Source organism: Halichoerus grypus, chromosome 1, assembly GCF_964656455.1.
Source record: "Halichoerus grypus chromosome 1, mHalGry1.hap1.1, whole genome shotgun sequence".
In the NCBI taxonomy this organism is placed as follows: domain Eukaryota; kingdom Metazoa; phylum Chordata; class Mammalia; order Carnivora; family Phocidae; genus Halichoerus; species Halichoerus grypus.
Genome location: NC_135712.1, coordinates 71,696,104 through 71,721,302, shown reverse-complemented (window position 1 = coordinate 71,721,302; position 25,199 = coordinate 71,696,104). Strand labels below are relative to the sequence as shown.

At 34.6% G+C, this 25,199-nt stretch overlaps 1 protein-coding gene across 12 annotated transcripts in view; it reads right to left on the bottom strand.

Annotated features, from left to right (window-relative positions):
* The window catches only part of ACAP2 (ArfGAP with coiled-coil, ankyrin repeat and PH domains 2), a 133,424-nt gene that overhangs the window by 4,538 nt on the left and 103,687 nt on the right, over window positions 1-25,199 (bottom strand). For 7 of the 12 annotated variants that reach the window (XM_078067748.1, XM_078067766.1, XM_078067730.1 and 4 more), the window contains 12 exons: window positions 25,025-25,125; window positions 24,340-24,445; window positions 16,454-16,662; window positions 16,061-16,130; window positions 14,612-14,703; window positions 12,647-12,831; window positions 12,133-12,237; window positions 11,659-11,751; window positions 10,469-10,656; window positions 9,983-10,092; window positions 8,556-8,666; window positions 5,567-5,628 (listed from right to left, as the gene is read on the bottom strand). In XM_078067748.1, the coding sequence (XP_077923874.1) occupies window positions 5,567-5,628; window positions 8,556-8,666; window positions 9,983-10,092; window positions 10,469-10,656; window positions 11,659-11,751; window positions 12,133-12,237; window positions 12,647-12,831; window positions 14,612-14,703; window positions 16,061-16,130; window positions 16,454-16,662; window positions 24,340-24,445; window positions 25,025-25,125 (1,432 nt within the window). Of the gene's footprint in view, window positions 1-160; window positions 5,629-8,555; window positions 8,667-9,982; window positions 10,093-10,468; window positions 10,657-11,658; window positions 11,752-12,132; window positions 12,238-12,646; window positions 12,832-14,611; window positions 14,704-16,060; window positions 16,131-16,453; window positions 16,663-24,339; window positions 24,446-25,024; window positions 25,126-25,199 lie in introns of all 12 variants that reach the window. The other 5 variants (XM_078067762.1, XM_078067750.1, XM_078067757.1 and 2 more) reach the window with 2 other exon arrangements.

Sequence of the window (25,199 nt, the reverse complement as noted above, 5' to 3'; positions counted from 1 at the left end):
ATGTATACAATGAAAGTATAAATAAACAACATTCATTTTTATGGCTAGTAACTATAATTAATCATATTCAAATTTTGCTCAGATGAGCATTTTTGGAAGAAAAAAGACTAACATATATAAATGCTGGAAAAGCATACAGTGAAAGAAAAAAAAGCTATACCTGAAAAAAGCACCTCAGATGCAGCCACAGAGGAAAGCTCAGAGTTAGAAAAGAGCAAAGATGCAAGTGTTTTAAAGCAATGTAAAGAAATACATTTATTTACACAGAAATAAAAGTCATTCTAAATGAGGTATAGTAAACAAGGCATTCTTTAAATAAATATTTCCCTTGATCAAGGCCAAAAGAAAAGACCAATAATAAATACTAATGCTTCTGATGGATGTAAGTTATTAATAAGACAAACTGATAACCAGGTGAGAAAAAAAGCCTATTTTAATATCATCTTTTAGTTAAAAGGCATTTTAAATAGCATGTGAAAAAGAAATTCTTTATTCAAACTTTAATGCTTAACTAAAATTAATGCACCTAATCCACTGCTTACTAAGCTTATAAAATAATAAAGCCTAGAAAATGACTAAACTAAAGTCAGTTTCACACTTAGTCAGAAGTTTTTTGTTTACCGTAGGTCATATGAGCAAGAGTGTTATTACAAAAGGGGAACAGATACCAAAGATGTCCGTTACAGTAGAGTGATACACATATGTATATACACACAAATACGCGTGTAGAGAAGATTACAGATACTGATACTACAGCAGACTGAATACTGTTTTTCTTGCTAGGAGAAACTAAATAGATGCATACATAAAGATTAATTCCTCAGAGGAAGGATTTGCATAAAGTAAAATCTTATTTTCAAGATGAATCTTTCATCATGACTACTTCCTGTTAAACATTAGCTTTACACAGAAGCTTAGCATCGTTCTGTTCTCAAAATTTAAACCATCAAATACTGTTTTAAATGATTACTGCTGCCACATGGTTTTATAATTATTTCCCATAAGACATCTTGCATCCATCTTATTACAAACTCATTGCTACAGCTGTTAATAGTGCAGTAAGTTTTGTCAGCTTTTAATAAGCGAGATCTTTGAGGCAGTAGGTGTCATACCAAAAGCTAGAGAATCGGAAAAAAGTTGGGGGAAGGGGATAAAGATCTAGTAAAAAGGTCTAACAGCATAACCCAAGATTCTCAATAAAAATTTTTTAATACTTTTAATATTTAGTCACTTTTAGTATTTAGTCTATGTAAAACATTTAGTCCTGGAAATTTTCTCATGACCTGAATCAATCAGTCTACTTTAAAAAGAAAAAATACAGTAAGAAGAAAATCTTAATAAGTTGGCTAAGAGTAGCATCTAACTTATATTATGTTATTAAAACAATAAAAAGAAAATTTGATATACTGGAACAACTGTTAGGACAATCCAACTACACCCATGATTTCTTAAAAGTTAAACTCTCGCATTAAAAAACAAACTACAAATCTATTCCCATTTTTAGCCATTCTAGATGATATAAAATAAACTGAAAAGAGACCAACATTAAATATCAATTAACAAACCATACAAAATATTTAAAAATTCTTATTCTTAGATGTTGAATTAAAATATTTAAAATATTTATTGTAAACATTAGAAATATTTTTAAAATACTATTTAAACTTGAGAGTCTGGAATTTTACTTTCCAAGGAAGTGTAAAGTGCAGATTATAATACAAAAATAACACACTGATTTTACCATTCAACACCAGAAGTAACTTAAAAGGCACACATTATACATTCAAGGAGAAATAGGAAGAAGAATCTAGCAGACGCTAATGCCAAATAGTTTATAGATAGCACCAGATGAGCATTCTTAAGTATTACAACAGTACAATGGCAATATATGGCTTCTACTATTAGCAATGCACATTCTGTATAACAAACTGTAGGGGTTTTTTTCTTTTTGTGGTTTTCCAGCTTTTGTTCTTAAATCATCTAGTACCTATTACACAAGTACATTTTAGTAGAACCATTGTACCATGCAAAACAAGTTATAAGATCTTTTACTCACTGAATTAAATGCTTCCTTGAAGGAAAGTGTTGGTGCTACACAATCATTGGTTTCACGAATACATTTTAAGAGTTAATACAATACAAAAGGAAGCCTCACCTTCACACACACAAACTTCCTGTTAACGTTCAGTTTCTAACAAACATTAATTAATGGACTATCAATAAAATACCTTTCTTAGGGCTCAAAATGTATTATCAAAAAGCAAACATTACAATAACAATAGTGACTAAGATACTTAATATAGTTAACATAAATTGAACTTCAATGTGATTCTTTAAAATTTAAGTATAATTTTAATCATTTAGAATTTTTCCCAAGGCAAATATCACTGGTCTACACTAGAATACATAAACAATAACCCAGAATATGCTGCCCTGGAAGGTCATAGAAGTACATTTAACGGTTTATTACAAATGGTAAGCAACTAATCACCCAGTATTTGTAATGCTAAGTTATATACTTTAAATTACTTAATCACATTCTATTTCTCTTCCAATAGTTAACTATTCTATGTGCCCAGACAGTTCTGAATTTTTAAAATATGAACTGCTGTATGTCCACTGATAGTTTAAAATAGTTTTTGATTTTTGGTATTCAGAATATCCATTGCAAAAGCAATGATGATGATCCAAGATTTTGTTGATTTTGCTCTTGAAATGCACTCCCCTCAAAGAGATGGCAGCACGTGAGACCCCACCCCGAGGTGATCAAGTATATGATCACACCCTTTCTGGGTTGATTACAGCTTTCTTTTGAAAACTGATCAGTGATCAACCTTTGCCAGCAACATATTCCCATAACCAGTAGTGGTTCACTAAAGGGATAATTTTCAACTGGCTGAGAAACTCTGCGAACAATCAAGAGGAGTCATAGAGCCAGAGACTGTGGGAACCACCAAAGTGGTTTCCAGCAATTGAGAGCAGGGTGTGATACTTCACTCACTCACCCAGTCCTCTTAAGAGTTGTAGGACCTGATAAAGAGGGATACATCTTCCCTTCAGGAAATGCATGCTCTTATAGCGCCTTGCAAAAAAAACAGGGAGTTTCAGTCCTTAGGGTTGTAGATAGAAGTTTCAGAAGTGGGGTTTCTCAGAAGAAAGTCCATGATTCCCAAAGATTATATCTGAGACTTTTAAATGATAGGGCCCTTCATTATCAAAAGGTTGAAAATACCTGCATTTTAAAATTACCCACAATTCTGAGGTATTGCTAGGCCACAAAAAAAAAAAAAATCTAGATAAAACAATCAACCACAATTAATGAGAGAAAAAGAACAGTGACAAGTGGAGGGAAAGAAAGACCTACTGCCTGAGTGAACATTTCTGCTCTACAAAGACTCATGAAGGAAAAGTAGCCAGAGAGCAACTGCTGTGCCATTTCACCAGGTCACCTGGATAAGTATATAAAATTGTTCTGCTTTACATAGGAGACCCCCTAAATGCATTAAAAATCTAACTATTATCAAGATTATCCTCTCATTTTATTCTGCTGATACACCATTTCCAGAATTCTGATCTATTTTTAACCTCTAAACTAAAATTTGAGAGTGATAGAAAAAATATTTGTTTTTTTTTTAAGTTAGGCTTTTTTTGTTCAAATTTTCAGTCAAATACATTGGAAAAATTCATTTTTCTACTAAGGAAAGGAAGGTGTATGCTCATAAACTTATATATAAAACAACAGTGAAAGAGACATTTGAACACTCCTCAACGGTGGCAGCAGAAGTCCAAGCAATTTGAGTGGAACTAGAAGTCACAAGAACATGGAGGCCCTGTCCTTTCAAGCTTCCCAACTCCAAAGGAAAGTGACCACTGACCTTATGACTAATCAGTTCGGTGTAACTTCATTAGCAAATAGCTTAAGGAAAGACCAGCTGACCAAACATTTAAGTTCAAAATTTCGGGATAAGAATTATTTAACTTAAAATCTTGAAGTTCACTCTTACCTCACAAATATCAGGTTATATCCTTTGAATAATTTTATTTTTAAAGTGCTTAAACACAAAGGCCTCAAAAATGGCCTAGTAATACTCTCACTTAAGTATATCTGTTACAAAATTATAACTTATTTAAAATCTAACATTCAAGTTTAAAACAAATGGGTGAAATTCAGAATTAACGCTGACACTTCACCCTTAATCAGCACTCTTACATCTTGGTATACCATGAGTCAGTAGTATTGTTTGATCCATAGGATTAAAGTGGGACACCCTAGATTAGAAATATCTAGCTGAAGTGCCTCTATTCTCAAAGTTCTTATTTGTTCCCTATTAAACTAGACCAACAATAAGTAGTAGATACAGTCCTCTGAGACAAGAATGGCCCCATATTTATACTAATTATATATTAATCCAGTTAAAATAAAAGTTAATGGCTGAAGCTAGCATAAAATACCGAAATTTCAAAACATACTTAAACAGGAAGAATAGATGATATTACCAAGCCACTTTAAAAATAACACATTAATATTCATTTTAAAAAATCAAATATACTTGAAACTAATATTCTCAATTATTTTGGTCATGAATTCCTGAAATTTTTTACTAATACATATACGAATGTAAAACAAATTAGTAATTCATATACTCAAATTCATGAAACTGGAGATCCAATTATTACTTTTTTTTGTGAAGAATGTCGAATTAGGATGTGTTCATCAAAGAAAGGAATCGGATTAGCAACATTTCTTCCTTTTCCTGACATCTTGACTCAAAGGTGAAAATTACTCAAAATGAGACGTGAACTGATCCTGAGTTGAGGTTTCTCTAACAAATCTACTCTGTCATCAGGTTCATGAAATACTGTTCTAAATACTTACATTTATCCAACAAATATCGTATGATTGCTGGGGGCAAAGCTACAAGATAAAGTGAGACCTTTTCTCTATACCTTTTAAACTAACTCTACTCCCATTATGGACTTCTTAAACTACTAGTAAATTTTATTTTTAAACCTACAACTTATTTTTAGATCAGAGTACAAAACTCTCCATTCAATAAACTTTTTCTAGGTATTTTCCATACTGACTTTTTATATGCGAAACACATGGTGATTTTTTTTTCCCTGAACACAATTTATAGAAATTCCCTGAATAACAAAAAGAAAACAACTCTGTTATATTCACTTGACAGCTAAAGAGAATTCCAAAATGAAAACGACTGTTTTGCTGCTGTAGAATAAAGATAGGTTATCATTCCATTCGCATCACTGGAATGTAGACGGAAGACATCTGTACAGCAGATCAAGAAGTCAGCAGCCAAAGCTGAACACAGCAAGTAAATGTGTACTGTAGTAGGAATAGTTACGGAGTTTTAAAGGCTCAGGAGTTAGCCACTCCCAAGAATTCAGTAGGTACAATACATAACAACTCACAATTTACACATTATAAAATCTCTAGAGTATTAAGTCAGTTCTCTAAAGAACTATGAATCTTCCAATTGTAAACTAATAAATTCCTGAATGCATTTCTTATACTGCATTTCAGTATGGTTATTAGTAGAATATTGACCTGGCTGTCCATAAAGTCCTTCTGATTCCCGCATCTCTTCATTCATTCTTGCTAAACGTAACCTAAAATTAAAGGAAAGGATTATTAGATAAAGTTATGTAATATAAATATTCATAAATTATTGAATTATATAAGCAGGTAAAAACATACACTGATATAATCTTTTCCTTTTCCCAGTATTTACCAATAAAATAGATGGAATTTTAGTTTTAGTTTTCTTTATACAATTCTCATGAGAGAAGGCAATAAAAGATTTATTTTTTTCTCTTTAAAGATTTTATTTTTAAGTAAATCTCTAAGCCCAACAATGGACTTGAGCTCACAACCCCAAGACCAAGAGTCACATGCTCTACCGACTGAGCCAGCCAGGTGCCCTGACAATAAAGAATTTCTAACAAGTACATTTCAGCTGTTTAAGCAGGACCCTTGCAGCACGTCCAGTAGCTTACTTGCCTCCAGACTGGCTTCTACAGCAACCTGCCACACTTTAACCGCCAACTGTTGAAAGTGTTGCTTCTACAGTACAGGATGTCATATTGTATCGTATAAATTCATTCTGGTTCACCCCAAGGTGAGGTCGTTCCAGATATGTAAATAGTATGTGTTATGTCTAAATAGTGGAATTACATTTTGATGTATTAAATGACCATAGGTTACCAAGATTTTCCCAAGGTTACCATTTAATTATACATTCTTTTTTGGGTTATTCATCCTGGCAGCAGGCAGACATATAGCATTGGATTAAGAAGACAAGAATTTCCTCCCATTTTCTTACTAACTTTAAGCAACTTTAAGCAACATTTTGAAAGAGGCAAATGTTGCCTTTGGTGCATCTCTCCCACCTTGTACTATTTGTACTATTCGCCTGTGCTTCAGGCCACCAAAAACTCACTGCCCAATGAAAGCTCTATCACCCTCTACTGACATGCACTCTCTGACATCTGCAGCATGTGACATGAGCTTTCCCTCTCTTCAGAACATCACCATTCCAGGGTGTGTGGGTGGCTCAGTCGGTTGGGCTCGGGTCGTGATCCTGAAGTCCCAGGATTGAGTCCCGCATTGGGCTCCCTGCTCAGCGGGGAGTCTGCTTCTCCCTCTGAACCTCCCCCCTCTCATGTGCTCTCTCTCTCTCTCTCTCTCTCTTTCTCATTCTCTCTCTCTCAAATAAATAAAATCTTTAAAAAAAAAAAAAAAAGAGGAAGACCACCATTCCATTCCCTTCCATCTCTTCACAACCACTGCATGAGTTAATAGTGCCTTAAATCCTCTTTGATATTTGGACTTTTCAGAGAGGACACTTATTTTCAAAAATTATTAAGTGAAACTGAAGTCCTCACACAAAGTAAAATGAGAAAATTTAGATAATTTGGGAAAAGATATTTTTGAGAAAAAGGGGCCATTATTTTTTTTAAAGATTTATTTATTTATTAGAGAAAGAGAGCAAGCGTGGGGAGGGGAGGCAGAGGGAGAAACTTTATCAGACTTCCCACTGTGCTTGGAGCCCAACGTGGGGCTTGATCTCATGACCCTGAGATCATGACCTGAGCCAAAACCAAGAGTCAGACACTCAACCGACTGAGCCACCCAGGGGTCCCCAAAGGGGCCATTATTATAAGAGTTTCTACCTCTATACTATCCCTATCTTTTCTTTAATAACTTATCTTTATCCAATGGTGAATCTATTATGATTTAAAAGTTCTAAATTTTCCTACAATAGCCCCCAAAATTACACTAACCTCTCCAGTGAGGAAAGGACATTGAGTACAGAGAAAGCATGTTTTACTGTTTTACTGTGTGTCTTAATTCGGCAGGGGCCAGGGAGGAGGGATATACGACAAGTCAAGAATTCCCAGCAGCAGCTCAGGTGTTTAAGGCAGCCGGGAGAGTTTCTCTTTGTAAGTGACTGAGATTCAGTAGTGTGAAGGAAACTACCTCTACTCATGTCCATATCGCAGGCGATCGACAATTCTGGCCTTCATTCAACCCAGAATAGAATGAGTAAGTGACTTCATACAACATATTTCCTACATAACAATAAAGTGTAGGTGCCAAGCACATTTCTAGGTTCCAGTGTAAACAAACAACTTTGATCTAAGATGAAAATCAAATTAAGATCTCAAAACTCTTTAACAGATCATATTCGGTCATATTCAAACATTAAAAAACAAGTATTTTATCTTAAAATAGAATATTCATGTGAATAATTCCTTTAAAAAATAAGCACAAACAGATCCTAAGTATCACTGCCCAAAGGCAATGCAACTGCAAAAGTGACTGATATCAATGCAGCTGTCCCCCTACTTATAATCCTCTAACTCTTGAGGTAGAAAAAATGTAGATTCTTGAGTAGAGTAACAGCCTGTTACTGTACCACTCCAACCCCTGCCCTAGCACTGTAGTGAGAATTAAAGATCCATTTTAGAGAAGCCATTGGTTTTGTGTCCTTACTGGTCAGGCAGTATAAAAGAAGTGGCTAAGAACATGCGTTTTAGGGGTGCCTGGGTGGCTCAGATGGTTAAGCGTCTGCCTTCGGCTCAGGTCATGATCCCAGGGTCCTGGGATTGAGTCCCACATCAGGCTCCCAAGATCCTTGGGAGCCTGCTTCTCCCTCTGCCTCTCTCTCTCTCTCTCTCTCTGTCTCTCATGAATAAATAAATAAAATCTTTAAAAAAAAAAAGAACATGGATTTTAGAGCCAAAATTCTTAGTTTCAAATCCCCATTCCACAAGTCACCAGTTTCTCAAATTATCTGTGGCACGGCTTCCTTATAAAATGAGGCTAATAACAATAATCTCTTCCTCATAGGGTTGTTGTGAGAACCAAGAAAGGTCATGTGTGTAAAGCGCTTACTATGTTTAATGTGTCTAGAGAGGTTCATGGCACACAGTAAACAATCAAGTTTATAGTTCACACCTATGCATGAAACTATGCTAAAACCCTGTATAATATAATACATTGAGAAATAATCAGGTAAAAGGAAAACACTCACAAGGTCACTATATCAGCATTGGCTGCTTCCACAGCGATGGTCAAAGGGTCCTTCCCTTCTTCATCAGTGGCGTGTTGATTGGCACCTCGTTTTAGAAATAAACATACCTGCCTGTTTCAGAAAACAGCATTTTTGAGACATTGCCAATGAGAAAAAAAAAATAGTATTCACCTTAAAAAAATAAAAAGCACTACCTAAAGAAATAACATTTTCACTAGGAAATTCTTGACTCATTCTACAGCTATTTATTGAACACTGGCTCTAATAATAAAAATTTACCATGATCAGCATTTTACAAATCTCCAGATGTTTTTACATTTAACTTGGTGCTATGTAGCAAGATGGAATGTATAATTATAGTCCCTACCCTCAAATAACATCAGAAAAAGATGTACATATATATCCATAAACTTAAAACAGAAATCACTCAAGGTCATTATCTGCAAAAGAAGGAAGCCAAGGCAATGTTAACATATCAACGATAATTCAACAGCAAAGAGTGGAAGGTAATCCTCCCTCTGGACTCCATAAATATTCATAACTGGAAGAAACTGACAAAAATGAAAAAATATGATAGGATGAATAAATGGAGTCTATGAAGTAAAATGAGAAGAGTGGTTGTTTAAGAATACAAAAATAAATTAAATATGAACCTTTTTAAGTATACAGAAGTTTTTATGATGAAGTTATTGAACTCAGTCTCTTTGCTCACAGACAAAAGTAAGCTATGATAAAAGTAGAAAATCCTTTAAAAAAAAATAGAAGATGCTTTAAATACACTTAAAAAGGGACAGCGTCTTGCTTGTTGGGATAATAAGAATTGGATATCCAGAGATATTTTATTTAAAAACAATCACCTATGACACAAACTTTTCATTTAAGGTCAACATTTTGACTTCATCTGTACCGTTTATTAGAAGATCCACCTTCACGACTTTATAGTTCTATGAGTCTAAATATCGCTGCAGACACCTCAACGGCAATAGCACAGACTAAGAATTTACTTTAAAATTGGACTTTAGCTACCCCATGGGAAAACTCAAATGTCCAAAATTACAAAACTCTCCCCAAATGTGTGTGCTATGCACGTAATGTATGTGAACATGCATAAATACAAACACAGATTAAGTTGCTAAAAAAAAAAACACCATAACTTCAGTAAAAGTTTTAAAGACTAAAACTGATCTATATAAATGGCAAGTAAAGTTCAAAATAGGCTTTGCAACTTTCTTATCTGAAAAGTAACCATAGCTTTTTTCTGCATGAGATTTTTAATATTTCAAATTCTATCATGACAATAGAAGTCATAGGAAAGTATCATTTTATAAACTCTACCCAATGGGCCTTCACCTGAGAAAAAGCAAAACATTATTTCAAAATAATTTTTCAAATAAAATCTACTTAAATATGTAAGCACGACAGTTTACCCTGTATGTCCCAAGACAGTGGCATGGTGCAGAGGGCCCCGCCCCTGCACATCTCTCTGGTTCACGTTAGCACCATTCTGTAGAAGAAACTCGCAGGTCACCAAAGAACCCTTAAAGGAAAACAGAAGATAACAATGTACGAAGAGCAAACAATAATATATTTCTATTAAAAACGGGTATTTACTCTGATAGCCTTTCTCTTTTCCCAAAAGAGAAAATACTCCCCAGTAAAAGCAGAAAAATGATAAGTTATATTACTTTCTTCCCAAGAATGACGATGTAGCAAAAGACACCACACATTCATCACCAGAATTCCCTTCCACTGAGAAAAAAAAAACTGAACTTACATAATCAAAGTGGTGCTCAGAACTCACTACCAGCTTTTTCTTCTACTTTCCAACCCATCTCTTAAAGCAAAAAATAATGCTAAACCTATGTTCACAATGAATTATAATTTTTCATGTTTTACAATGTATGGATTCATACCCCTAATACAGCCTGAATAAGTGGTGTTGCTTTATTTTCCTCTGAATTAGGCCAGTTCACATCTGCACCATGAGCCAAAGCCTCAGCCATTTTAGGAAGATTTTTTTCATATGAAGCCCTATAAAGCTGGAGTCCTGGGTTAAGATGTTTAGAGTCGAGAAACACAGAAGAATCTTGCCTTTCTCCCTCTGAAAAGCAAACACAAATACATAAATAAAAATGAGCAGGGCGGGCGAGAATGGGAAGTTCTCGTTTCTTAGGTACAGGGTTTCAGTTGTGTAAGACGAAGAGAGCTCTGTGGCTGGATAGTGGTGACAGCAGCACGAGGGTCAATGCCACGCAACTCTCCATTTAAAAATGGGGAAGATGGTAAATTTTATGTTATGTACATCTTAACACAAATTAAAAAATGTACCACAATGTAAAAGATGTAAAAGAAACCGCTAATTTAACAAAATGAGCGAATGGGAGATTTTCACAAAAATGTTATTTCCAACAGACTGATCACTTCCCAAACAGTCAAACTTCTTCTCTTACAAAGACGTTGATTGGTATGCTAGACTTTTGTGGTCCTGCCAGGATTCAGTGGGAAGTTAATCACTCTGTACTAGATTAAAATTAGGTATATTCCTATAAAAGCCTGGATTTAAGGACTCACAAGAGCTGGTAAAAAAATTCCTAAAGAATTTTACTACTAGACCAAGCCTTACTTTATTCCTAGGATGGTCTAATACCACCACAATGTACAGTACAAGCAATTCAAGTAATTCAAAAAAGTGCTCACTACCCTGGGTATTCTGCAAGATCAAAATCATGGAACTCAAGAAGGAGAGAATATAGGAAGAAAGCACAGGTCAGAAGAAAAATATAATGCAGAGGGAGTTGCTAATCTTGTTCTCCTGATAAAACAGCCATAAAAAAAGATAAAGAGTGATAAGACAGTTCATGTGGATTACAAAGTATCCTTAGTGACTGACTAGGCACTTCTAGCACGTATCATGAGGCTTAGAAGAATGTACAGCTAGAAGAGAACTTCTAAATATGAAAAGAAATAGCTGCTTTCTCATTTAACAACACCTCCTAAAAGGCTAACCACTTTCTTCAGAAATTATTTAATCAAGACTAAGCACAAAGCACATGCATTTTTCAGCAAACAATACCAATTAACATTGAATTTCACCAAAACTCACCAGGCTCATATAAACTATTGGCAGACACTGTGGAGGGTAAAGATTCTCTTCCATCATCAGAGCTCTGCTGGATTCCACTATCATTACTTTTGACTGTTTTAAAGAAAAACCAGCTAGTGATTAAAGTTCATGCCATTCAGAAAACAATCTACCACAAACAACAAGGTTTTAAAATGAGCTCTGATATGTCAACATGAACTTGGCCACTACAATACATTTAATAAACTTTAATCCTTTCAAACATATAGCTTATCAAAATATGAATCAATCACAAAGCCTGAAAATAAACTTATCTTCAGAGTCGCAACACATCTCATTACCCCATAATATGTCAGGCGTGGTGAAGAGCTTAATTTATTGTATGACTGCAAGTAATGTGTAATTCTGAGACAATGGGTAACATCTAGAGAAATGGCCACACCGCACAATGACCACTGGCACAGACTTGGAATGCTCCACAAGAGTAGTACTTACTACTACGTAGTTTTGAAGAAGTATCAAAGTAGGAGAAGAGTGAATCTAGCTCATCAGGACAGAACAGAGACTCCCGCCTGGCCTCGTCGCTATTTACAGCAACCACTGGGGACATGCAAGTTAGCAAAGCACAAAGCAGGCCATAAGAAGGGAAAAGGGCAGGAAAAAAACGTTACTGGGAAAAATTTAGGAGGAAAAAAATAGGAAGGATATTAGGTGGTTAATCAGATATTTAGGGCTTGTTGCCACGATAGATTTGTAATTCCCATCTCCCCTTGCACCTTAAGCAGTTTTATTCCTTAGAATATACGCATTACCTAGAAATGTGAATTACCAAGACGCTATTGCATTTTAACTGTTTTAAAGCCATAGAAATCCAATTTTTCCTTAGAGTATGTAAAAGGAAACAGGTTTTTAGCATTTAAATAATCTACAATGGCTACTAATTCAGAGATTAAGAAAGTGACTTCAGTTTAAGAAAATATTTCTATATACAACAAGTAAGCTATAATACCTGAACTTTGGGGAGGCACTCTGACTTGGTCACTGGGCCCAAGTTTAGAAATGCTCAGCCTCTTTTCTTCACAACTTTTGGAGATCATCCTTTTTTCCTGCTCAGAAGGTGATGATGATACAGAATACTTATCCACAAATTTCCTCTCCACATATTTTGCTTTGATATATGCCTCCTTCTCCTGCCTGGTATATACATAAAAACGTCATGATGTTCTGCTTGATCTCTTAGTATGGCTAACACTGAGAAGAAGCCATTACACACCAAATATTTCCTAAAAAGTCACTAAACTTATTACTAGTTAAAACTAAATTTGTGATATTATGCAACATATTTCCCTTCCAAATATTTAATAAACTATGATCTCATGTTCAAATAAAATACAAGTAATAAATTAACTGAAAAATCACAAGTATTAACATGGCACTCTCTTCTTCTCTTAATTTCTGGGCTCATTCATTTCTATACATATTTCCTTGTGCTTTTTTTTTTTTCCCCTTGTGCTTTTTACAAAATGGAAAACATTACCAAGAAAACTATAAAAATTTATAGAAATTAACTTTAATTTCATTTTACTCCAACAGATAACATCAATAGATGAACTATCACTATTGTCAGTCATAATTTTTCCTAAGACAACTACTTTAAAACAACATAGCACTCCTAATTAAAGAAGAAAAAATGTCACATTTTAAACTTTTCTGACACAATCATAAAATGCCAAGTCTGTTCTATACTTTTTCTTACTTATATCCTTTCAAAATAGTTAAATCTTTGGCTAAAATAGAAAGATATTTCAAGGTCTGAAATAACTTGGCCATGCTTTAGCAAATAATCTCACTTAAGTGATACTAGTTCAGACAGCAGTAACTTTAAAATAATATTGATTATACATAGGGGCACCTGGGTAGCTCAGTCAAACATCTGCCTTTGGCTCAGGTCATGATCCTGGGGTCCGGTGTCAGGCTTACTGTTCAGCGGGGAGCCTGCTTCTCCCTCTCCCTCTGCCCCACCCCTTGCTTGTGCTTGCTCTCTCTCTCTCTCTCAAATAAATAAAATCTTTAAAAAAAAATATTGATTATACATAAAGATTTAGTCAAACATAAAATCCCAACACAGGATTATGGCAAATAAAATTTTAATGCTAAAAATAATCATAAAGACTAAAAGCAACATCAACAATAAAAACTAATTATGTACCTTGAGGGCACTCCTAGCCACTTCATTCAATGAGCCTCTATATATAGAATTGGAAGTATAATTTCAAACACAGCAATTAAGTACTCTCCCCTATCAGAAGCTACCCTTTCACCTTTAATTCTTTAATATCATAATGCCATGTATAAAGTACATGATTAACAAATATATATATATATATATATATATATATATTTTTTTTTTTTTTTTTTTGAGAAAGAGAGAGAGCACAAGCATGGGGGGAGAGGGAGCAGAGTGAGAGGAAGAGAATCTTGAGCAGGCTCCATGCCAGTGCGGAGCCAGAAGCAGGGCTCGATCCCCAACCCCCGAGACCATGACCTGAGCTGAAATCAAGAGTTGGACGCTCAACCGACTGAGCCACCCAGGGACCCCTCAACAGATATTTATTGAAGTCAAACAATGTAAAACTATTCATTCATTGTTGATAATAGAAACTTGATCCTTAGAGACATTAATGAACAGATTATCTCTTTATAAAGGCCTGCCAATAACAGAATTGGTCTACTTTAACTGCTAAGAGCTTTTACATTCTATGTAGATATTTAAGATTCTCATCTGGAGCCTAGAGTTGATTATCTAGTCAATAAAAAATAATTATCTAATACCTACCCAAGAAAGAGATAGACAGATTTTAACAGTATCTTCTAAACAGTCTAATATTACATATCAATTATAGTGAAATAAAATCTTAGCTATATTCCTGCTTATGAAAAAAAAAGTAATACATGGAGACAACTGAAATAGTACCTTTGTCCTGGTTGTGGTTTCTTTATTCCCATTTTTTCCACTTTAGCTTCATAAACTCGATTTATAACATCATTTCCCAACTCACACATAAGCTGTTTTGGCAGGAAAATAGAAAAATAAGCTACAAATTCTTAAAAATACTATAAAAGTCCTTAAAGCACACATAATTAACTCATTCCTTTTGCATATTCTGCCAATGCTCATCCCACAAAGACATTTAAAGTTAAAACAAATTAAGAAAAGGACTAAGAGCAATATCATCATTTTGCCTAGAAGACTACCACTCTTACAAGAAAGGGTTTCTCCTAACTCACCTTCCCTCAACTATGGCTAGCACAATGCTGCATACTATTCACAATGCTTGGTAAATTAAATGAAAAAAGACCAAACTGGTTAAGTTTTAAAATAGAAGTAAACTATTTTCTCCTTATATTTTATATATGAGTTTCAAAATATTTTGTTTAACACTTGTGGTTATATTTTTTAATGTACCAGACAACTGTGTTTTAACCAAATTTTAAAAATTGAATCTATTAAGTTCAGAGCTACAAAATGGATGCCGAAAAATGAGGTTTCTACCTCTCATCCTCCACTTCCTTCTCCTTTGAATTCATAACAATTAATAGGATCTATCTAAATAGGGCTCTACCTTAGGAACCAATTTATCACTTTCATCCAGATGTTTACACAATAATTCCACAAAGCAAATGTTTTACTTTACATAAGTGAGAGGATTACTAGTTTATCTATGGATTGAAATAAAAATACAAGCACATTAACACAATTTCACACAGAAATAAATGCAGAGTAAACTACAATCTTTAAACTAATATATACATTTTTTTACAATATGGTAAACTAAATGGTGGGAATTAAAAGGAATATATTATTTACCAATATGAGTTTTATAAATCTTACCAGAACCTGAATAGTGGTCTAAAATGATTTATGACATTTTCATAGATAGGAATCCTTGCACAACTTACACAAGGCGAAAGGATGTCTTAGTTTGATGACTACTACCTTGAGAAATGTAAATCTGCAAATGGTCCTATGCTAAAATGGCCCAATGATAACAACACGCTATACCAATCCATTTTGGAGCACACTAAAATGTCTGTTATACTTTTAACAAAAATTTATATAATTATAAAAGACTAAAATTAAGGCACAGAATTGAAGGTTTTTTTGAGAAAACATAAAAATGTAGGAAAGCTGTTTTCCTTAAAAGGGGAAGTGACTTGCAACTAAAAGTGCTACATAAACTTAGCAATTTAAAAAACCCAATTATGAAAATATCAGATTTGCCAAAATAGTCTCAGATGTGTTCCAGTAAAATTCAGTTTATTGTTAGCATTGAGAAACTCATACATTTTTTAAATCAAGATTCTAAAATCCTGATCTTTTATGTGAAAATCTGAAATATTTTTAAGGAAGTATGTGTTTTACCTTTAAAAGTTCAGGCTCCCAGGTGTCTAAAGTTAAAGATCGTACTTTTGAAAAATGAACTCCAAGACTCCTAGAGGGAAAAAAGACTATATTAATATAGAAAGCTATCAAGCCTCTATTTGCATATTATGCAAATTATTTCTCTTTTAATGGGACATAGTTGCTAATACAGCCCTCAACATGTATGTAAATAAGTAGAGCTCTTCTGGCTAATAATAAATAGTAAAACAAAGTCCTCTAAAGCACTCCACAAACCAGAATTCTATTCAGTCTACAGAAGTTATAAAGATACAAATGGCAGCCACATTAAGGCAAGTGGAAAAGGCCCTGTAACCAATGGGACACGATAATTTAGAGAATCAGAAGTGTCTCAGCCGGTGCAGGCCTACCCACCGGTGAATCCCAGAACACTCGATACACAGGGTGATGCCCAGGTTGATGCTGGCCCACCGTGGATCCGCCAGACCACAGTCACAGCAGCTAGCATTGCCAGGAATACACTGGACTCGCTGCAGCGCGCTTTCTCCTTTTAATAATTTATCTTTTGACTCATTTCCAGAATCCAGGCTTCCTGTGGATGGAGATGATTTCTTATCCAGCTTCTAAAAGAATTAAGAATTATTTGTTTAAAAAAAAAAAAATTGCAATACTATGCTACACATTACCTGCTCCAAACCAAAGCTTCCAATCAATAAACTGAAGGCTTATTACGGGCCTAAGCCAGGTACTGTTCTAGGCATTATAGATTCAAGGATAAAAAGATATAGGTTCCTCCATCAATTGGCATTTAGTCTTGTCAGAAGAAACATAAATATTGGAAATGATATATTATTTATGTAAATAAATAAATATTTACATTTAATTTATATGTATATATATATAAAATAAATGACACACGGAACACATGTACAAGATATGGGGTGAAGAGAAAGGGAAACACTTATTTAACATGCAAGATCAGAGACAGATGGAATAAACATGAGACTATTAAGACTCAAGAATAAAATTATTATTTTATACCAAGTTTTTCCAAAGTATCCAATGAACTGCAAGCAAGTTGTTTTGATTACTGCAGTGAATAACTGGAAATGGTATGGCTTTTTATTAAAGAATAAATCAATTACATAATTATAATTATATTCCCAGCAAGGGAAGTGAAAGACTGAGGAGGGAGAAGAAAGCACTAGAGTGAGGTGCTAGAGCCTGACAAGGGGCAATAGGCAGCAAAGAAGGTTGTTGGTTACATACAGGGGGACTGATCATATAAGTAAACATGTTAAAAATAAAAGGGAGCCATTTATTTATATGGAAAGGAGAGAATTAGAACAAACCCTGCTGTGTGTGCTTACAACTAGAGATGTAAGAGGCACACTAATGGTTTTCAATATAAACAGATATATAAAGAAACACAGCTGTGAACATGTCTATGTGTATCTACATACATATATGCCTTTATCGTGGTTTCTAAAAGCCATTCACCAGCAAAAGGAACTAGGGCTCTTTAGAGAAACTGCTGATTTTATTTTAGCACTGGTACAGAGAAAGTACAAGATGAACCTGGAACACCTCATCATGCTAGAAAGTAAGGAGGAACTCAGATTGATGGGAACATGTCAAAAGGATACAGAAGCCGGGGTTCCAGTGGCCAAATTTGGATCAATTTTTTTAAAGAATTTATTTATTTATTTGAGAGAGAGAGAGAGAGAACACATGAGCATGGGTGGGAGAGGCAGAGGGAGAGGGAGAAGCAGACTCCGCTAGGCAAGGAGCCCAATGCGGGACTCAATCCCAGGACCCTGGGATCATGACCTGAGCCAGAGGCAGACGCTTAACTGACTGAGCCACCCAGATGCCCGAACTTGGGTCAACTTGAACAGCAAAACAAATAATGATAGTAATGGATTATAACACATTGAAAAAAAGAGTGGCCTATACTGACATAATTAAATAACACTTAAAGCCTGACGAGGAACAGAATATTCACATAGTCTCAAAGTACCTCCCCTACAAAATACTTATTATCTACAAAGGGAATATTATAGTACAGAAGTCTAGCAAACCACCTTAATCAAGTGATCACAGTGAACATCACCAATAATGGGACAAATCAAAGTTATGTACCACCTGAATACGCACTGAGAAGAACACAGCATCATTCATATAACCTACCTGCCAAAGATGCATAACCTTGAGAGTAAACATCAAACTTACACTGAAGGACATTTTACAAAATAACTCGTTTGTTTTCTTCAAAACTATCAAGGTCAAGAAGGTCAAAGAAAGACTGAGGGACTATTCCTGAGGGACGGAAACTGAAGAGCCGTGACATCTAATGTTACCTGTGCTTCTGGACTGGATCTTTCTGCTATAAAGAAAATACTGGGACAGTTGTTAAACTTAAAGATGTTTGGGAACTAAACTGTAGCCATATATCAATGCTCATTTCCTGATTATGATGGCAGTACCGTGGTTTTATAAGAGCAATGTCCTAGGGTGTGGGAAGTACTAAAACAATGGGTGATAGGGCATCATGTTAGAAACCTACTCTGAAATAGTTTGGGGGGGGTTACTTGTACAATACTTGGAACTTGTCTATAAGTTCGAAATGATTTCAAAAATTTTTAAACATCTGTTTTACTAGAACATGTTCAATAATGTGAATTACCTCATAAGCAATTATCAGATAGGAAAAAGATGTCAATACAATACAGAAATCTTGTTGGTTCATTCCCAGTTTATAGAAACTAATGTTTTTGCACCAAATCAGAAAAGCTGAAAGCAAAGTATACTACACAGCAGAACCTGGGTCCAGGAACAAAGGAATCCCCTCCATTCTTTTTGGCTCATTTTGGCCATGTGTTTGTACTCAAAAGTGTGTATTGCATTCATTCTCTCTGATCTTTATATGTTTTGCCTTTGTCATCATAACTGAGTAGCCTCAACCCTTCTGTACCCTTCCATTATGCTATCTTTGTCAATTTTTAAAGTTAATTCCTATCATACTGTAGTATTCATTTATTATAAATTTAACTATTCTAGTATTTTTACTGAAATTCTAAAGTTCCTGCAAGTATTCTAATTACAAACTTACACAGATTTTTAGGGCAGCCCTATCCCTATTTTTCCTATAATCTCTATTATTTCTAGTGTATGGTTTTTCATAACAGGTATTTCAGCAATGCCACCAGCTTCTTCATCAAGATGATCTGGATACACACCTAATTTTGTTCCCTCACAAAACTTTGCTAAAAACCAGAAAAAAATTATTAAAAGGCATTATCCTGAGCTTTTATTGGACAAAGCTGTGATAATCTGAACATTAAAAAAAAAAAAATACTGATGTTGAATATCTTTTCATGTGTCTGTTGGCCATCTGTATGTCTTCTTTGGAAAAATGTCTATTCAGGTCCTCTGCCCATTTTTAATCAGATTATTTGTGGGGGGTTTTGGTGTTGAGTTGTGTAAGTTCTTTACATTTTTTCGATCTTAACTCCTTATTGGATATATCATTTACAAATAGCTTCTCCCATTCAGCAGGCTGCGTTTCTATTTTATTGATGGTTTCCTTCACTGTACAAAAGCTTTTTATTTTGATGTAGTCCCAGTAGTTTCTGCTTTTCTTTTCCTTGCCTTAGGAGATGAGATATATCTAGAAAAATGTTGCTACGGCCAATGTCAAAGCTATTGTTGCTTATGTTCTCTTTTAGGAGTTTTATGATTTCAGGTCTTACATTTAGGTCTTTAATCCATTTTAAGTTTATTTATGTGTATGGTGCTAGAAAGTGGTCCAGAAAAAAATTCTTTCTGCATGTAGCTGCCCAGTTTTCCCAGTGCCATTTACTGAAAAGACTGCTTTTTCCCCATTGCATATTCTTGCCTCCTTTGTCATAGATTAACTGACCATGTAAGTGTAGGTTTATCTCTGGGCTCTGTATTCTGTCCCATTGATGTGTCTATTTTTGTGCCAGTACCATACAGCTTTGTAGTATATCTTGAAATCTGGAACTGTGATACCTCCAGCTGTGTTCTTCTTTCGCAAGATTGCTTTGGCTATTTAGGATCTTTTATGGTTCCATACAAATTTTAGCATTATTTGTTCTAGTTCCATGAAAAATGTTGTTGGCATTTGGCCAGGTATTGTACTAAATCTGTAGATTGCTTTGGGTATTATGAACATTTTAACAATATTAATTCTTCCAATCCACGAGCATGAAATATCTTTCCATTTGTTTGTGTTCTCTTCAATTTCTTTCATCAGTATTTTATAGCTTTCAGAGTACAGGTCTTTTACCTTCTTGGTCAAGTTTATTCCTGGGTATTTTATTCTTTTTGGTACAATTGTAAATGAAATTGTTTTCTTAATTTCTCTTTCTGCTACTTCATTATTAGTATATAGAAATGCAACCAATTTCTGGGTATTAGCTCTGTATCCTCCAACTTTACTGAATTCATCTGTTACTTCTAATAGTTTTCTGGTGACATCTTTAGGGCTTTCTATGTATAGTATCACATCATCTGCAAAGAGTGACAGTTTAAATTCTTCCTTACCAATATGGATGCCTCATCAGGGAAATGCAAATCAAAACCACAATGAGGTATCACCTTACACCTGTCGGAATGGCTAAGATAAAAAAGACAAGAAATAACAGGTGTTGGTGAGGATGTAGAGAAAAAAGAACACTTGTGCATGGTTGCTGGGAATGTAAATTAGTGCAGCTACTGTGAAAAACAGTATGGAGGTTCCTTAAAAAATTAAAAATAGAAATACCATATGATTTATAATTCCACTACTGGGTATTTACCCCAAAGAAAACGAAAACGTTAATTCAAAAAGATATATGCAGCCCTATGTTTACTGTAGCATTATTTACAACAGCCAAGATATGGAAGCAACCCAAGGCTTCATCAACAGATGAATGGATAAAGAAGATATGTGTACACATACACACACACACACACACACACACACACTCACAAATATCATGCAGCCATAAAAAGGGATGAGATCTCACCATCTGTGACAACATGGATGGACCCAAAGGGTATTATGCTAAGTGAAATAAGTCAGACAAAGAAAGACAAATACCATATGATTTCACATATATGTGGAATCTAAAAAACAAAATAAATGAATAAAAAAACAAACAAAAAGCAGAAACAGACCTATAAATAGAGAACAAACTGATGGTTGCCAGAGAGGTGGGGGGTGTGAGGAATAGGCAAAATGGGAAAGGGAGTGGTAGATAAAGGCTTCCAGTTATAGAATGAATAAGTCCCAGGGAGAAAAGGCACAGCACAGGTAATACAGTCAGTGGTATTGTAGTGACATTGTATGGTGAATATGGTGAGCACAGGATAATGGATACAGTTGTTGAATCACTGTGTTCTATACCGAAACTAATATAACATTGTGTGTCAACTATACTCAAATAATTTTGTAAAAAGGAGTAATTACTGTAATTAATTGGGACCTAGTGAACCTACAAAAATCCATGAGTTTATAACAATACCTGAAAAATTAGGTATCTGTCCCCCTTAAGGTAGCAAATAAGCTAACCAAATGTGGTAATTAAAAGCAAAAAATCAAGCATTTTATATTTTTTTTTTTAAGATTTTTTATTTATTCATTTGAGACAGAGATACAGAGAGAGAGAGAACATGAGCAGGGGGAGAGGCAGAGGGAGAGGGAGAAGCAGACTCCCCACTGAGCAAGGAGCCCGATGTGGGGCTCGATCCCAGGATCCTGGGATCATGACCTGAGCCGAAGGCAGACGCTTAACCATCTGAGCCACCCAGGCGCCCCAAATCAAGCATTTTATTACAGTAAATAGCTCCAGCTGATAAACAAAAGCTATATTTGACATAAGAATTCAAGTTAATCAATATGGATGGAATGACAGAATTAGAAAATTATCATTTTGCAATTCCTAATGAAATCACAAATTCATCTGTAAACCATTAGATGAAAGGTTGGAGGGGGAGTAGACCTTATAGGATCAAAGTAACACAAAATAGACTTATTATACAAAGTAACAAAGTAGACTGGGGAAAAGGGAGGAAATGTAACTTTACAGTGGAGGACTCGAGTCATATTGTCATCTTTCTAATCCAATGTGTCCACTCCAGCTTCACACAGAAGCTTGACAGCATTAGCAATGAATACCTGGATAACCAAGTATTCTGTGTCTCTTATTGCAATGTGAAGTATACATATCACCTATGATGTAACTGTATCAGCTGAAATTCTATAGAACAATTAACCTTATCTCTTCAGTAAGTTATTGTCATGAAAAAAAGGCCTTGTTCTAGAATGAAAGACTTGAGGGACATAACAACCAGATGCAATGCCCAGTCATAGATAAGAGGCTACTTTGTAAATAGGTTGCAGAAGACATTTTTAGGACAACTGGGGACATCTGAATATAGACTGGGTAATAGATGATACTAAGAAATTACTATTAGGCATGAAATGAGATAATGACTGTACTCTACTTTAGAAAGCTTTTGTGTTTTTTCTTTTTTTAGTTAAAAAAAACGACATTTACCCACTAAAATAGGGAGAAGAGAAAAGCAAATAACAGCAACAACATTTTGAAAGCTGGAAGACAGTTGGATGAATAGTAACTGAGCAGACCAAGGCCAAATCTTACAATGGTAGTAAGTAAAAATCTGAGTTCATGAATTTATATTACATGATACTCAAAGGGCTCAAGGATTTATACCAGTTAACCATGGAAGTGGGAATCAAAGTGGGAGAAATGACTGTGTAAGGAGCAAGTAGATCCCAAGGTGCCTTCCCCAACTCCATGCCATTTTGGGACTGCTCCCTCACATAAACACAAATAACGAGAATTTTATTTTATTATCTGAGGAAGTAAAACAGAGTGTCTCTGGATGGGATTTACCTGAAAGGTGGAAGGCAGAATATTAAATGAACATATACACATTGAATACTGAGATCCCTAGCAACTAGTTCCCAGCAGCCCCTTACCCCTCTGCAGGAGATTGATGGGATTTCTCTGGGAAATCATACCAGCTGAAAAGATTCCAAAGATCCTAACTCTCTGGTTGTTCCTCAACAAATGGCCCAGACTTCAGAGAGGTTCATAGTCAACAAAGTCCTAACTATGTTTGTAGAGTGTCCAAAGAGATTTTTAGTCCTTAACTTGTAATCAGAACAGATTACCTGATAGCCAAGAGAAACCTCTGACACAATAGTTCTCAACATTGCCTGTATATGGAAATCACCTAGGAAGCTTTTCAAAATATTGATGTCTGGATCCCAACTTCATTTAATTACTTTGGGGTGGGACCTACGTATTGGGATTTTTTTTAAATCCCTGTGTTATCATCACAGGCAGCCAAGTTTAAAAACCATAGCTCTAACACTGTATCCATAAAGAAAGAACAGGTTTACATGTATAAACATTCAGCAAACAAAAAGAAACTCCTGGAATTTAATATGTGCTAACAGAACTAAAGTATTCAATAGAAGGTTTGGGAGATTAACTGAGAAAATCTCCCAGAAAGTAAAGCAAAAACACAAAAAATCAGAAAATCAGTCCAGAAATTCCAGAAAAAGAAAACAGGAAAACTGGAGAGGAGCAATACAAAAAAAGATCAGTAATAAGAAAGACTCCCAACAGCAATGCTGGAAACTAAACAATGCTGTTAAAATTCTTAAGAATAGTTACTTCCAACCTAAAAACTCCACGCCCAACCAAACTATCAAACAAAGGTAAGGATAAAATATTTTCAAACATGCACAGACTCACAAATGCCTCATTTTGAAGAAGCTACTAGAGGAATTGTTAAGTTCCATTTCTCAAAACTTACTAATGGCCTTGCTCAGAAGTCTGTAAAATCACTGGGAAGCTGAAGCCAGACTATGACTCAACACTCCACATTCAGCTTAACTTATCCAGGGAGACTTCAACCCAGAGACAATTTGAGCTTTCCTTTTTTGATTTTTACTAATTACTAGTCTTTTATTTTTTTACTAATTTTTATTAATAAGAATAATAAAATATTTTGGGAAAAATATTTACATTAGAGTACCTTATGTCAATCTAGGACATATACTCAAATACTGAATTAAACATATACTAAAATGATAAAGTAAAAAGAAATACAGAAATTGAATCTAGATTTTCATAGTAAAACCTCTTTCAATTATAAAATTCATCATCCATAAAAAATGTTATAATCATATAATGTTACAACTAAAATTAAAAACTTTTGGCAACGTATCATTTCATATTACAATATTGTTTACTAACCTCTGATTCATCACCCTTCTCTCTATAAGCAGTAGCAATACTGGTCTGAACAGCCTTAATCCATGCCTGGCGCAGCTTTTCAGAATCTGCCTGAAGCATACAACTTCTAAAAGAAAACAACATTGTTTTCTCAGACACTAAGTTAACACCCCCCAAATAATAATAAGGTTTCTTTGCTATTTAATAATTTTCTAACAAAAATAATTTCTTTTGAAAGGTTTTATTTCATCTATCTTTAGGACAGAGTATGTTCATGAAGAAATCAATAGAAATGAAATAAATTGCCTATTAGAAAAAAATCACAAATCCCTGAACATTTAAAAAAACAAACTTTAAATTTACCAAATACAACACTAATTTTTTCTATTGGGTAGAAATATGAAATAATTATCAAAGGAATTGATCTGATATATGATGTCAGTTCATCATCAAGACAGGTAAAAACTTTTCATATGGCCACATCAATCATCTTTATGGAATTTAAAGAAAATGATACTAGGTAGAAGTTACTTAAATATCTCATGGTAATACTTGTAATCATTAATTATTAAAATTTACTTTTAAAGCACTTTTTTCCTTTCTACCATAATCACAAGTAAAACACAAATGTTTCTCTACTCTGAAAAGTTCTTCAAAATAAACGATAGAAACTTAAAAACAACTCTCATTCTTTAGAACCACTTACTTTGTTGGAGAGACTACCTCAAAGCAGAAACGTCGTTCTATGTCTTCACAGTGTTTCACTGTGCAGAGCCTTAGATCTTCTACTACCACAGTGGGGTTATCCTACAATAAGGAAACAAAACTCCCATGTTTATCAACTTAGTTTTTAAATACTACTACCAATACCAATAATAACA